This window comes from Camelus bactrianus, chromosome 2 (assembly GCF_048773025.1).
Source record: "Camelus bactrianus isolate YW-2024 breed Bactrian camel chromosome 2, ASM4877302v1, whole genome shotgun sequence".
Classification (NCBI taxonomy): domain Eukaryota; kingdom Metazoa; phylum Chordata; class Mammalia; order Artiodactyla; family Camelidae; genus Camelus; species Camelus bactrianus.
In genome coordinates this window covers 73,993,282-74,006,050 of record NC_133540.1, presented here as the reverse complement: position 1 = coordinate 74,006,050, position 12,769 = coordinate 73,993,282, and the positions used below count along the sequence as shown (strand labels likewise).

General features: G+C 40.5%; 2 protein-coding genes across 6 annotated transcripts in view; one reads left to right on the top strand and one right to left on the bottom strand.

The window, feature by feature from the left end:
- POLR2B (RNA polymerase II subunit B) overlaps positions 1 to 8,008 on the bottom strand; it is a 44,239-nt gene extending 36,231 nt beyond the window's left edge. Inside the window, exons 1-2 of the mRNA XM_010967518.3 lie at positions 7,851 to 8,008; positions 2,669 to 2,741 (exon numbers count right to left, since the gene is read on the bottom strand). Of these exons, the coding sequence (XP_010965820.1) occupies positions 2,669 to 2,741; positions 7,851 to 7,869 (92 nt within the window). The 5' untranslated portion in view covers positions 7,870 to 8,008. The remainder of the gene's footprint in view (positions 1 to 2,668; positions 2,742 to 7,850) is intronic.
- A 579-nt stretch (positions 8,009 to 8,587) lies between these two features.
- Positions 8,588 to 12,769, top strand: part of LOC105078872 (nitric oxide-associated protein 1) — a 34,786-nt gene continuing 30,604 nt past the window's right edge. For 2 of the 5 annotated variants that reach the window (XR_006719145.2, XR_006719144.2), the window contains exons 1-3: positions 8,588 to 9,866; positions 10,786 to 10,950; positions 11,599 to 11,804. Coding sequence is in view for 2 of the 5 variants with exons in the window: in XM_010967514.3 (XP_010965816.2) it covers positions 8,678 to 9,866; positions 10,786 to 10,950; positions 11,599 to 11,804 (1,560 nt within the window). In the remaining 3 variants the exon portion in view is untranslated. The remainder of the gene's footprint in view (positions 9,867 to 10,785; positions 10,951 to 11,598; positions 11,805 to 12,769) is intronic. The other 3 variants (XR_006719143.2, XM_010967514.3, XM_010967513.3) reach the window with 3 other exon arrangements.

Below are 12,769 nucleotides of genomic sequence, written 5' to 3'. Positions count from 1 at the left end.
CAGAGAGGAGGGGGCTGGTGGGTGAGTGAAATGGGTGAAGGGGGGTCAACTGTATGTTGATGGATGATAATGTTGATTATCAGCATTAGTGATAATCACTATCACTAGACTGTGGTGGGGATCTCGGTAGTGTATACAGATGTTGAACTATAATGCTGTACACCTGAAACTTATATAATTTTTAAAAAGGATGAAAAAAGATAAAAATAACTTTAATTTGAATGAGAGGATGTTACCAAATGACTAAAATATAGCATATATAAGAATTTCAATTTTAGGTAAAGATTATTCTATTTTGAATATGTTAATGGTAACATGAGATTAAGTCATTCAAATGAAAATACTCAGCAAATAATTGATCATTAAAAGTGGACATGGATTAGAGATCAGAGCTGGTAGCGTAGGCAGAGAAATCAAATGGTGAAGCCCTAAAGAAGGACAGAGACCAGAAAAGAGTAGGCATGCTGTTTGCAAGAGGAATCTCTCCTCTCACCACCACCCAGGAACAGCTGTATGGCTGGACTTAGCTTCTAGCCCCTTACCCCTAGTAAATAATGACTCCCTCATCCCCACATCAATTTTCTGAGATAACATGCACAGCCCGGCTAATCATCAGCCTCCCAATTAGGCATTATCAAATCACCTCACAGGTCACTGGCCAGCCTACAGAGTGACTGACTTTGGGTCAAGGCCCCACCCTGATTCAATTAACCATGGTTGCCAATATTGGAGGTTAGGTCTTATGGTGGAGAACACAGTACACGATGATCCCTGGGAAAGGTACAGCCTCGAGAATGGTGGGGGCAATTTCCTTCAGCAGAGACTGTGAACTAACAGGAAAGAAATTTCTCACAGCCACTTAGGTCAGCCAGTGATAAGTAAGAAGTACATGGAAGGCACTGCCTGTAAGATAAACAGCAATGATTTCTATGGACAATTTACAATGAAAAATCATTACAAAACCATGGACAAGTTTCATTCTCCCAGGAAACTGAACCACAGCTACTTTCCCCCAAATCATTAGAATAAAAGTGGCACTTCATTAGAATGCTATCCTTTAAACGCCTCAACTATATGAATATTTCCTATTTATGGGATCATGACTTGTACAAAAAGTCATCTTACTGAAGTCACTGGTGATATTAAGTGATATCACATTCACATTGTTTGGGAAAGCATTTGATGTTAAATAGTGAAAAAACAAAATGTCATCTCACAACAGCCAAAGCACCTACAATCAATTCAAATGTAAAAATCAAATAGTATTTTATTCTGTAACAAATATTAAATGCAATGTCTGTTCAAAAAGAGTATCTTATCTTTGAGCAATTTGCCACATGCTGAAAACTATTCCTTTTTGGCTAACATCAAAATATTCTTTCTCCCTGGAGATCATAGAATATAGGCATACCCCAAACATCTACCTGGTTATTGTTTCCTAATAAAATATCTCTTGGTGTTTAATACTCAAACATCTGGAAGATACTAATGTCTCAATGCAAAGTGTTTATAGCCCATCTTTAACAGAAAAATAAATAAGTACTTACATCCCAAAAACTCAATATATTTTTAACAAAACAATGTTTGGCAAAGGTTCAGTTTTACTCCAAAATACAAATGGTAGAAAGTCAGAGGCGTGTGGTTCTTTGAAAAGGAAGAGAGTGTCAACTAAGAGGATGTGCATCTTGGAGATGGTGGCCCTTAGAGAGGCATTATCATGTTGCTATATACAAAGTAACTGCCAGTTTGGTAAGAGAGGAGAGTTGTAGCATTTTATATTCTAACATAACAAGATGTTACTTTATTATTTACCTATATGTAAGGCTTCTTACTGAACTTTATTAGTTTAATTACACTCAGAATTGGACGGGAATGTGGGCTGAAATACAACCTATTGTAACTTTATCCATTTAAAACAATGAGAACACCAAGGAATCAAATTAACAGCATCAGCAGTGCAACAAACAGGCATCATGTGCTTCCTGATATAATGCAGTGAGAGCAGAACATCACTACTACCAGAGGCAATCATCTGAATCTAATTATGAGGAAACATCAGACAAACCCAAATTGAGGAGCACTCTAAAAAGTAACTGGACTGTAACCTTCAAAAAAGGAAAAAAAAAAAAAAAAGAGGAAGACTGAGGAACTGTTCTAGATTACAGGAAACAAAAGAAAAAGTCATGAAAACTAAATGCAATGTGATTTTATGTTGGATCTAGGATCAGAAAAGTTTTATTTTGTTATAAACATTAGTGGGAAATCAGCCAAATCCAGGTAACGTTCTAGATTAAACAAGAGTACTGCATTAATCAATATCCTCATTTTGGTGACTTATGATTATATAAGAGTACTCTTAAGCTAAGCAACTGTCTCTCAAATGTTTTAGAAACAAATATGTAGATAAAGAAAAAGGCAAAGAAAATAGAGCTTAAGGTTAACATTTAGGGAATCTGGGTGAAGTGTACATGAATTCTTTGTGTAACTTTTCTATAAATTCAAAATATTTTAAGTTAAAGTTAAATATTTAAATAAGTAAAATGACAAACCAGCTCTCCAACAGCATATTCACATAGAACATCTGATTTCCAAGAACAGAGTAAGTAGGAAATCCCTGTTTAGTTTACAGCAGCTTTTAAAGCTTATTCAGCTTGGTCTAAAAAGTTACCTAATTACAATCCAGCATGCCTCTTGCCACAAATCTGGGGTGATTTCATCATCATCTTCATCATATTGCATATCTGTAAAAAAAAAAAAAAATCTCATCTGCAATAAATACTAGTTCACATCTTGCTCCTATGATATGAAGTAGCAGAAATACACTTCTCTATTAAATAAAAAACAATCCCTTTACCTCCACTTTTGTTAAATTTCAGTTGTTATACTACTTAAATTGTAATAAAATAGTATACGTAGGTATATATCTGCATATATGAAGATCTATGTCACATAGGTATTCTCCCAATACATAAAAGAGGCCTCATGAAAAAGGTTCAGTGCAAGTCATTTGAATTTGTAACTGTTCCATCTTCTCCAGAAAGTCCACGTAATTCTCATTAATAGTTAACTATAATGATAACTAGGATATCTTTTCATTTTTTCAAGTCTTCTTTAATTTCCTTAATTAATGTTTTATAGTTCTCCATGTATGTCTTTCATCTCTTTGGTTAGATTTATTTCTAAGTATTTTATTACTTTGGGTGCTATTTTAAAAGGGATTGTTTCTTTACTTTCTTTTCCTGTTGATTCATCGTTAGTGTAAAGAAATGCAACTGATTTTTGTATGTTAATCTTATAACCTGCTACTTTGCTGAATTCTTTTATTAGTTCTAGTAGTTTTTGTGTGGAACTTTTAGGGTTTTCTATACATAGCTTCATGTCATCTGCATATAGTGACAATTTTACCTCTTCTTTTCCAATTTGGATCCCTTTTATTTCTTTCTCTTGCCTGACTGCTGTGGCTAGGACTTCCAAGACTATGTTGAATAGGAGTGGTGAGAGTGGACAACCTTGTCTTATCCCAGATTTTAGTGGGAAGGTTTTCAGTTTTTCACCGTTGAGTACTATGCTGGCTGTGGGTTTGTTATATAGCTTTTATTATGTTGAGGTATGTTCCCTCTATACTCACTTTGGTGAGAGTTTTTTTTTTTAATCATAAATGGGTGTTGAATTTTATCAAATGCTTCTGCATTTATTGAGATGATCATGCAGTTTTTGTCCTTTCTCTTGTCGATGTGATGTATTACACTGACTGATTTGCATATGTTGAACCATCCTTGTGTCCCTGAGATGAACCCAACTTGATTATGATATATAATCTCTTTTATGTGCTGTTGGATTCTGTTTGCTAATATTTTGTCGAGGATTTTTGCATCTATGTTCATCAGAAACAAGCTCGCAATTCTCTGATCCACAGGCTCCTCAGAGATTGGAGTCAGAGATTATAGTAATAAGGAGGAGTCAGCAAAGGATTCCAATAGCTGAGCAATACCTTAAGAGGGGTGTCTATTCCAGCAACATTTCATACATGCACAAGGATGACAGGCTGTCTTTTCCAAAGATGGCCACAACCATAGCTTCCATTTCACATGCTCTTTTATAAAGTGATCTTGACACTCCTACCATCAATATATAGGGTCTGTTTCCTCCCCTTGAATCTGGTGGGTTTTTGACTCTCCTGTAACTAATACCTCACAGAATACAGCTGAAGCAATGCTACATGATTTTAGAAGCTAGGTAAGGAAAAGCAATGCAATTCCACCTTGTTTGCTGAAACTCTTACTTCTGGAGCCCTGAGCTGCCATTAAAAAGTCCTACTACTCTAAGGATGGTATACTTCGGGTGAAGAAGCCCAAATCATAGGGAGAAACCACTTATAGATGCTCCAGTCAGCAATCCTGGTCCTTGAGTCCTTCTAGTACAATGCCAGAAATCTGAGTAAACACTCCAGATCACCCAGTCCCAGCTGTCAATACCCAGCCTTTGAGTCTTCCCAGTTCAACCACTGACATCAGGCAGCAAACAAACTATTCCTACTATGCTCTGTCCAAATTCCTGACCCATTTAATACAATGAACATATTAAACAATTTTTAAGCAGCCAATTTTTGGGGCAGTTATGCAGCAATAGTAATTTATCCAACAGGGCACTTGAAAAATTGGTGTGTACTAGTCTAATATTAGTCTCATCTTCTTATGTAAAAGATTAAGTGTGCTACATTTTTTTTTCTATTCTGACCTATATATATAGTATGTAAAACTTAAGACCTTTAAATAGATAAACAAGTTTATACTGTATGGCACAGGGAACTATATTCAATACCTTGTAGTAGCTTACAGTGAAAAAGAAAATGAAAATGAAAATATGTATATTCACGTATGATTGGGGCATTGTGCTGTACACGAGAAATTGACACAACACTGTAAACTGACTAAACCTCAATTAAAAACAAAATCTTCGGTTCAAAATTTGATACATATCCAAAATAAATTATATAATAAAGTCTTCTTGAATGGTCTGGGATTACTGATTCCTACACATGGGGGAGAGGAGGTAAGAAAGACAAAAGTATCTAAAATGGCTTACAGATTTCTACCTTTCATGGCAGACTACATGTTATTACCACAGCCACGCAGAAGAAGCTAGTAAGGTTGGGAAAGGAGAGGTATGAAGTCAGCTTTAGTTATAGCTGTAGGTCATTTATCCCTTTAAATACTTTCAGTAGGTAACTGGAGATAAATACTAAGCACAAATAAGGAGTCTAAATTATAAGGCGTTCAGAACCATTAAGAGGTGGTTGGTAGAATACAGTAGAGTTTACAAAGAGAAAGAAGACTGAAGGCAGGATATTTGGAAATACCACTGTTAGAGTCATGTGAAGGAAGATGAATCCATAAAAGAGACTAATTTATTCATTCATCCACTTATCAAATATTCATTGTGACTGTTTACTATGTCCCAGGCATTGGAGACACCACCTTAAACAAGATAAAAGATGGCTATATGTTCAAGAAGACTATCACCTACTGGGGAGACACAGACAACATAAAGTCAATTAAACTGAAGTGATATGGACAGTCCTAACCAGGACCTAAGGAGGCTGGGAAGACTTCCCAAAAGCTGAGTTGAACAGACACCTCATGCATGAATTAATAGGAGTATACCAGGCAAAAGGAGAGGGCGATGGTGCAAAGGGTAGAGAAAGTACTGCAAACAGAAAACACTTGTGCAAATCGTTCCACAACAAAAGATATTTAAGGAATAAAAGGCCAGTGTAGCCAAAGCACAGAGTGTGATGTTGGACTGGTAAAAGTGTTTGGTCTTTACCCAAAGAGCTGTGAGAAACCATTCCAAGATTTTGTAAAGAGTGTGTCTAGAAATTTTCATTTCTGAAAGATCATTACTGTTAGACACTGGATTGGAGAGGCAAGGAAACTGAAAGCATAGAAACCAGTTAAGAGTCTGGGAAAGTAATCTAGGCAAGAGATGGTGGTGGCCTGAACTAGATTTGTGGCAGAGGGGAAGGAAGAGTGAACAGATTCGACATTTTGTAAGAAAAAGATGAGGATGCTCTCTATGTACTAGTACGAAAATCTTTTCGACATATACCAAAAAAAAAAAAAAAAGGTGCAGAAAAGTGTGGATGCTACTTTTTATCTGTAAAAGGGGTTGGGGGGGAGAAAGGATCCCTTTTATATTTGTTTGAATATGCATAAATCATCTAGAGAGACCACAATCTAAGCACACTGGTTATCTCCTGAGCCGAAGGTTTTCATGGGACAGACAGTGGACAAGAATAAGACCTTACACTTTTTAAACATTTTTATATTTCCTAGCTTATGAATAGTGAGAATATATTACCTACTCAAAAAATTAAGCTAAACGGGAGAGGGAAATAGCTCAGTGGCAGAGCACATGCTTAGCATGCACAAGGCCCTGGATTCAATCCCCAGTACCTCCATTCAAAAATAAAATGGAGAAGGTATAGCTCAGTGGTAGAGCATGTGCTTAACATCCATGAGGTCCTGGGTTCAATCCCCAGTACCTCCATGTAAACAAACAAACAAATCTAATTAACCCCTCCATAAAAATAAGTAATAAAAACTAATTTAATAAAAAATTTATTTTAATTTAATAAAAAATTAAGCTAAAAAAACTTTCTAAAAATTTTTTTCTGAGACAGGACTCAAGAAAAAAAGAATACAATGATGCTAACAAATTTCTAGATGAAAGATAAAAATAAGACAAGAGATGTTTAAACAGTGTAGTTTAACAGTTTAGTTTCTGCTTCTGTTAGGTAGTTTAGATAGAAATGAGCATTGGGCAAGGGGAGAGGAAGGGGAAAGGAACAACTCAGAACACAAGGAATCTGAGCTGTCAATTAACCAGAACACAAGGAACCTGAGCTGTCAATCAACCAGAGCACAGAGAACCTGAGTTGTCAATCAATTAATCAATCAATCACGAAACCAGGATATAAAGACAGGAGAAACAAAGGAAAGGCATCATTTTTCCTCACTGGGATTGGCCCACCCCCAATTCTTGGGAGTGTACTATTCACTTTTTTTTTTTTTACTTTTATTTTCTCCATGAAGTAGCTGAGGGAATAAATAGAAATGTGAGGGGTGGACACGAGATTAGGAGCTAGAAGAAAATGAAGTTTGAAATAGTAGCTGTGGAAAGCGGAAGGGAGAGCAATAAAAATACATAATGAAAATACACTACACATGACTAAAAATTCTGCAAGTTAAAGGGAAAAAAAGGGTATATTGGCCCTGTTCAATAAAGTACATACCACCTAGAATTCTGTCATCTTGTGAAAGGAAGGAAGGTATCTTTTAAGATAATTTATTTGGCACAGGACAGCGTGAAGAAATGCCAAACTAGACCCATCCCTTCCCCTACATCCAACACATAAGCACTATACTTTTTATCCCCGGCGTATTTCCAGAGCCTAGCACAATGCCTGGCACAGGGTTACGCTCAAAAATTCAACTATTCAATAAATCCACTAGGTCTGGCCTCACGGGAAATCGAGGAGTCCTTTGCTTCAGACAAAAATCAAAACAACGGTTATTTGCCGTACGGTTCTGCACGCTATTTCAATATAGGAAGGGAGTGTCAGGTTTATTCAGGAGCAGGCAAGAGACAAAAACTCTCCCTGACTGAGATCACTACGTTTCCTGCACCCTCCACCTCTTGCAGTAATGGATTCGCTCCGGGCCTAGGGAATGTAAGGGAAACGTCTGTAAACGCTGCGCGGCGGGCCGGAAAGGAGGCCCCAAATCCTCAATTCGTCCAGCTCTCCACGTTTCCCTCCTTACGTGGGTCGCCGCGGAGTGTTCACCTACCCTCGTCCGCGTCATACATGTTGGCAAACGTTTCCCGAGCTCCAAACTCTAGAAATCACAGAGAACAGTGCGCAGCAACCGCCGACATCCGCAGCGTGAAGCGAAGTGATTTCCGTCTCTGGTGTTCCCAGAATACTCTGCGTCCCACGCAAAACTCCGCCCACAAATACGTCATTGTAAAGTCTGCGCCTGTGCGAAGTTTAAGCAAAGGTTCCCGAAGAGTTAGTATGCACATGCAGAATTTGCAGTCCCCCGCTTCTGTAGCTTTCGGCGAGGACCACTCCTACTGTCTCAGGGTTGGATCCAGCCAATGACAGTTTTTGTTTTCAATGTTGTTGCACATATAATGGCACCTGGAAAAAAATATAAAGAATCTATACTAATAGGTTTTAGATTGAGCTGTGAGTGTGCAACATTCGATACTTTTTTTTTTTAGTTCAAAGACTTAAAAACACGAAACTTTAAAAACCGATTTCTGTATACATCAACTATACCTCAATTTTTTTAAAGGTTCAAAAGTGTGATTTCTGAACGGCAGGTAGTGCCGACGGTAGAGCGTTGAAGAAGTCTGAAACTGAACAAACCCTCACTCAGTTAATTAACCTTTTCGGCCAACCTAGCCCTTTTCGGCCAACCTAGCTCAGTCTAAGTCCCTGGTACTTTTACCTCCGCGTTAAGTGTTTCCAGGCCAAAGAACTCTCATCGCGAGAACTCACGACATTAGATTTAGGAGGAGGAGCGGAAGTGCGCCCACTGACAAATGACTGCTCTCAGGTAGTCCCGGGCTTTCCTCCAGTGATTAACGCGACTCTGGGGCCTCAGTGCGCATGCGAACAGGTGGCCCCGCCCCTTTGCCCGCGTTCGCTTTTCTCATGCTGCCCGCGCGTTTCACGTCTAGGCTGCTATGCAGGGTCCTGCGGGGATCCGCTCTCATGGTAGTGCGCCATGGCCTCCGGGAGACGCTTCTGGAGAGGAGATGCGCCGCCAGCTGCTCCCAGCTCCCATCGGGCCTGGGTCGTGGGCCTCCCTGTGGCCCGACAGCGACTGGGGGTTACGAGGGAAGTGCTGACATGGAGGAGCATTTTCTGTTCCCCGAGTACGTCCCGGATCCGGAGCCCGCACTGAGCCTCCAACACCGGCTGCAGGAGCTGCAGCAGCGGCAGGAGGAAGAGGAGCAACAGAGGCAACAGCGGCGGGAGGAACGGCGGCTACGGAAGCTAAAGGCGAGCGGGCGAGTGCACCCGGTGGTGGGGCACCCGGACCCGACGGTGCCGCCTAGCGGCCTGAACTGTTCGGGCTGCGGGGCGGAACTGCACTGCCAGGACCCCGGCTTGCCCGGCTACCTGCCCAGCGAGAAATTCAGCGCGGCGGCTCAGACCGAAGGCGGGCTGGCGCGGACGGTGTGCCAGCGCTGCTGGCTGCTGGTTCATCACCGGCGCGCCCTGCGTCTGCAGGTGAGCCACGAGCAGTACTTGGAGCTGGTGAGCGCCGCACTGCGGCGGCCCGAGCCCTCCCTGGTGCTCTACATGGTGGACCTCCTCGATCTGCCGGACAACTTGCTGCCTCACCTGCCCGCGTTGGTGGGCCCCAAGCAGCTGATCGTGTTAGGAAACAAGGTGGACCTGCTGCCCCAGGATACTCCTGGTTACCGGCAGCGGCTCCGGGAGCGACTGTGGGACGATTGTGCCCGCGCCGGGCTCCTGCCGCCCCCTGGCTACCGAAGGCCACAACACCCCAGCGGGGACCGGCCTCGGGACGGGGAGGAGAATGCGACTCCTTCGACCAAGTCCCGCACAGTGCTCAGGGACGTGCGGCTCATCAGCGCCAAGACTGGCTATGGAGTCGAAGAATTGATCTCCGTGCTCCAGCGCTCCTGGCGCTACCGTGGCGACGTCTACTTGGTTGGCGCCACCAACACTGGCAAGTCCACTCTCTTCAACACGCTCCTGGAGTCAGATTACTGCATCGCCAAGGGTGCTGAGGCTATCGACAGGGCCACCATCTCCCCTTGGCCTGGTGAGCATTAGGCGGCCCGCCCCCTTGGTTTTCTGAGAAGTCTGGTCGCGATTCGGGCACCTAGTACTATATCCTTCCTTTGTGTACACCAGAGGCTGATTGGAGCCTTCCCTTGAAAAATTCTCTGCCTACTTTAGTCACACCTCTGTTCTGTGTCAGTTTAGTGCTAGGAAATACAGTATATGTTGTAACTTTCCAAAAGAAATAATTAAGAGTACTTCTGTGTTCCAGTCACTGTTCTGGCACCTATAGGGGACACAGGGAAGTTCCTGCTCTCTTGGAGGTTTCCCTTGTAGCTTTAGTTCTTTGTATGTTTCTCCAAAAAGTCCTTTTACTTTCTAAACCTCTCTCCACCCCCTCAGTCTTACTCTTCATGTCTTCAGTTTATTCACGACATCTGTATACCATACACATTTAACATTTGAATAATTCACTAATGCAGCATGGTACATGACTTTGTAGAGAGGAAATGTCAACTTTGTGGCTTTAAGGAATGTCTGTATTAACTGCAAAATGGGTCCTTCTGTGACCCTGTTTGTATCTAACAGTTGGCAAAAGGAACTACTTCGTTTGTTCCTTTGAAACCAGTGTTTAACTTTGCTTGATAAGCTGTACTTCTCTGTCCTGGAGTTTGGTTGACTTATACATAGAAGTGCTTTTATAATGGTTAGTAGTATGGAGAAGATGGGAAGAGAACAGGCCTATAGATTTGGTATTCAAATCCTGGTTGAGCCTGTGAGCCAATCTCTTGAGTTTACTTCCTCATCTGTAAAGTAAGGATAATCTTGTAGAGAATTGTCCTGAAAGTTAAGAGAAATAATCACAGTACCCAAGACAGTGTAGCTTCTCATAAATGTTAGTTTTACTCCATTTTCTTGTACAATGTTTATAATAACGTATTTATTCTTTGGTATTTTAGGTACTACCTTAAATCTCCTGAAGTTTCCTATCTGTAACCCAACCCCTTACAGAATGTTTCAAAGGCAAAAAAGGCTTAAAAGAAATGCATCTGAAGTGGAAAAAGATCTTAGCCAGCAAGAACAAAATCAACTTAATGTCTTGAAAAAGCATGGTTATGTAGTAGGTAAGCACCTTCTATAGCAAAAGTCTTATTGGGTCTATGCTAAAATTCTTTGTTGAGCAACCTGAACTACAGCTCTGTGGGGCTAGCCAGTTTTGGAGGGAGAAATTAGTCATTTTGGAACATAGAGTTCCTTTTAGAGGCAAGGCTAATGTTTGGAAATCCAGAATTCATTGCACTGGGAAAGTTGAGACAGTAGATATTAAAGGAAGCAAAAGGAAGGAAAGGAAGCGTGAATAACTGCCTCCTATCTGGCCATTGTCAGTGGTAGAAGCATTTTCACAGAGATTCCAGCCCCCTCCTTGCAAACCAGTACAGGCTGTTGAACTGTACCAGCTTTAAAGTGGATGGTCCCTCTTTCCTTGGTATCTTTTTTCAACCTTTCTTTACTAAAAACAGTTTGATTTCCAACACTATCTCCCCACACCCCCACTCCCCCCACTTAGTATGCACAGCCATACATACATACTTGGTCAGTATAAGAGTCTGACTCTCACTGCCTTTAGAAATAAAGCAAAAGTATCATTGTAGTCTCACTTCCTTCCATACACCATAGTCTTAGTAACTTGTTTGAGGCAAACATAAGAATTATCTGTCTTGAGTCAAAATCTTTAAAGGAGTAACTACTAACTTCAGTATAACTTGTTCTAGGAAGAGTTGGAAGAACATTCTTGTATTCAGAAGAGCAGAAGGATGAAGCTACCTTCGAGTTTGATGCTGATTCACTTGCCTTTGGCATGGGAAATGAACCTCTTACAGTTGCAGCTAAATCCACCAAACGAGTAGAATTAACCCCACAAGATGTGAAAGATGCCCACTGGTTTTACGACACCCCTGGAATTACAAAAGAAAATTGTGTATGTATTTGATGTGTTTTAGAAACATTAACTTTTAATTGTACAACTACTCTCTTAATTGGCAAAAAAGAGGTGCCCTTTTCTTTTAGACTCAGTTCTGATTCACTCATAGAACCGGTTCAGAGATGAATCTATAAACCATCAAGTTCTATATGCTATTATGTAGGCTTCACTGCTGACAACCTACTTACATCTTTGGGGTTATAATACCTAAAATCCCAACCTACTTATAACTTTTGTGGTTATAGTACCTAAAATACCAACCTTAGTGAGGGAGACATTTACAGAATCCTAGATTTTGAGGTTGAAAGAAATAAATATCACTACAGTCCAGTCACCTGTTTCATGCTTGAATTCCCTCTATAACATATCCATCAAGCAGTGAACCCAGCATGACTCGCATTCACCTGAAACAGTGTCACCTCACCTTCCAAGTTCACCTCTTTGGTCTTTGACTGCTCTTTGTATTGAGCTGAGCAATCTCCCTGTCACTTGTCCTCCTTGTTCCCTAAAGCTGTACAGAACAAATGTAATGCCTCTTTACTTTTCCAGACTTTGAAGTATTTTAAAGTATACTGTTCTCTCTCTCCTTCATTCTACCCTTTTTTTCTTTCACTGGTTCATCTGACAAAGATGGAATACTTAGTGTGCTGACATAATCCAGACGATTTGTCTCCATTTCCTATAGCTATTCTCTTTGATGGGCTAGTGATGAACACAAGCCCTTTGTCACAATGATTTCTAATTTGTTTTTGTTCTTAAAGTATGACATAAACAACTAAATTTCTTGTATAAGTGCCTCAGATGAGCCTAATTAGAATAGGATTAACTCTATCTATCTTGTTTTTGCACGTATTTTTAATCTACTTGCAGAATCTCCTGGGCAATTTGGATTTTATCTTCAATTCAGCCTATATCCTACATGCTCATTAAATCTCACCTTTTATTCATCTGCAGTTTGGATC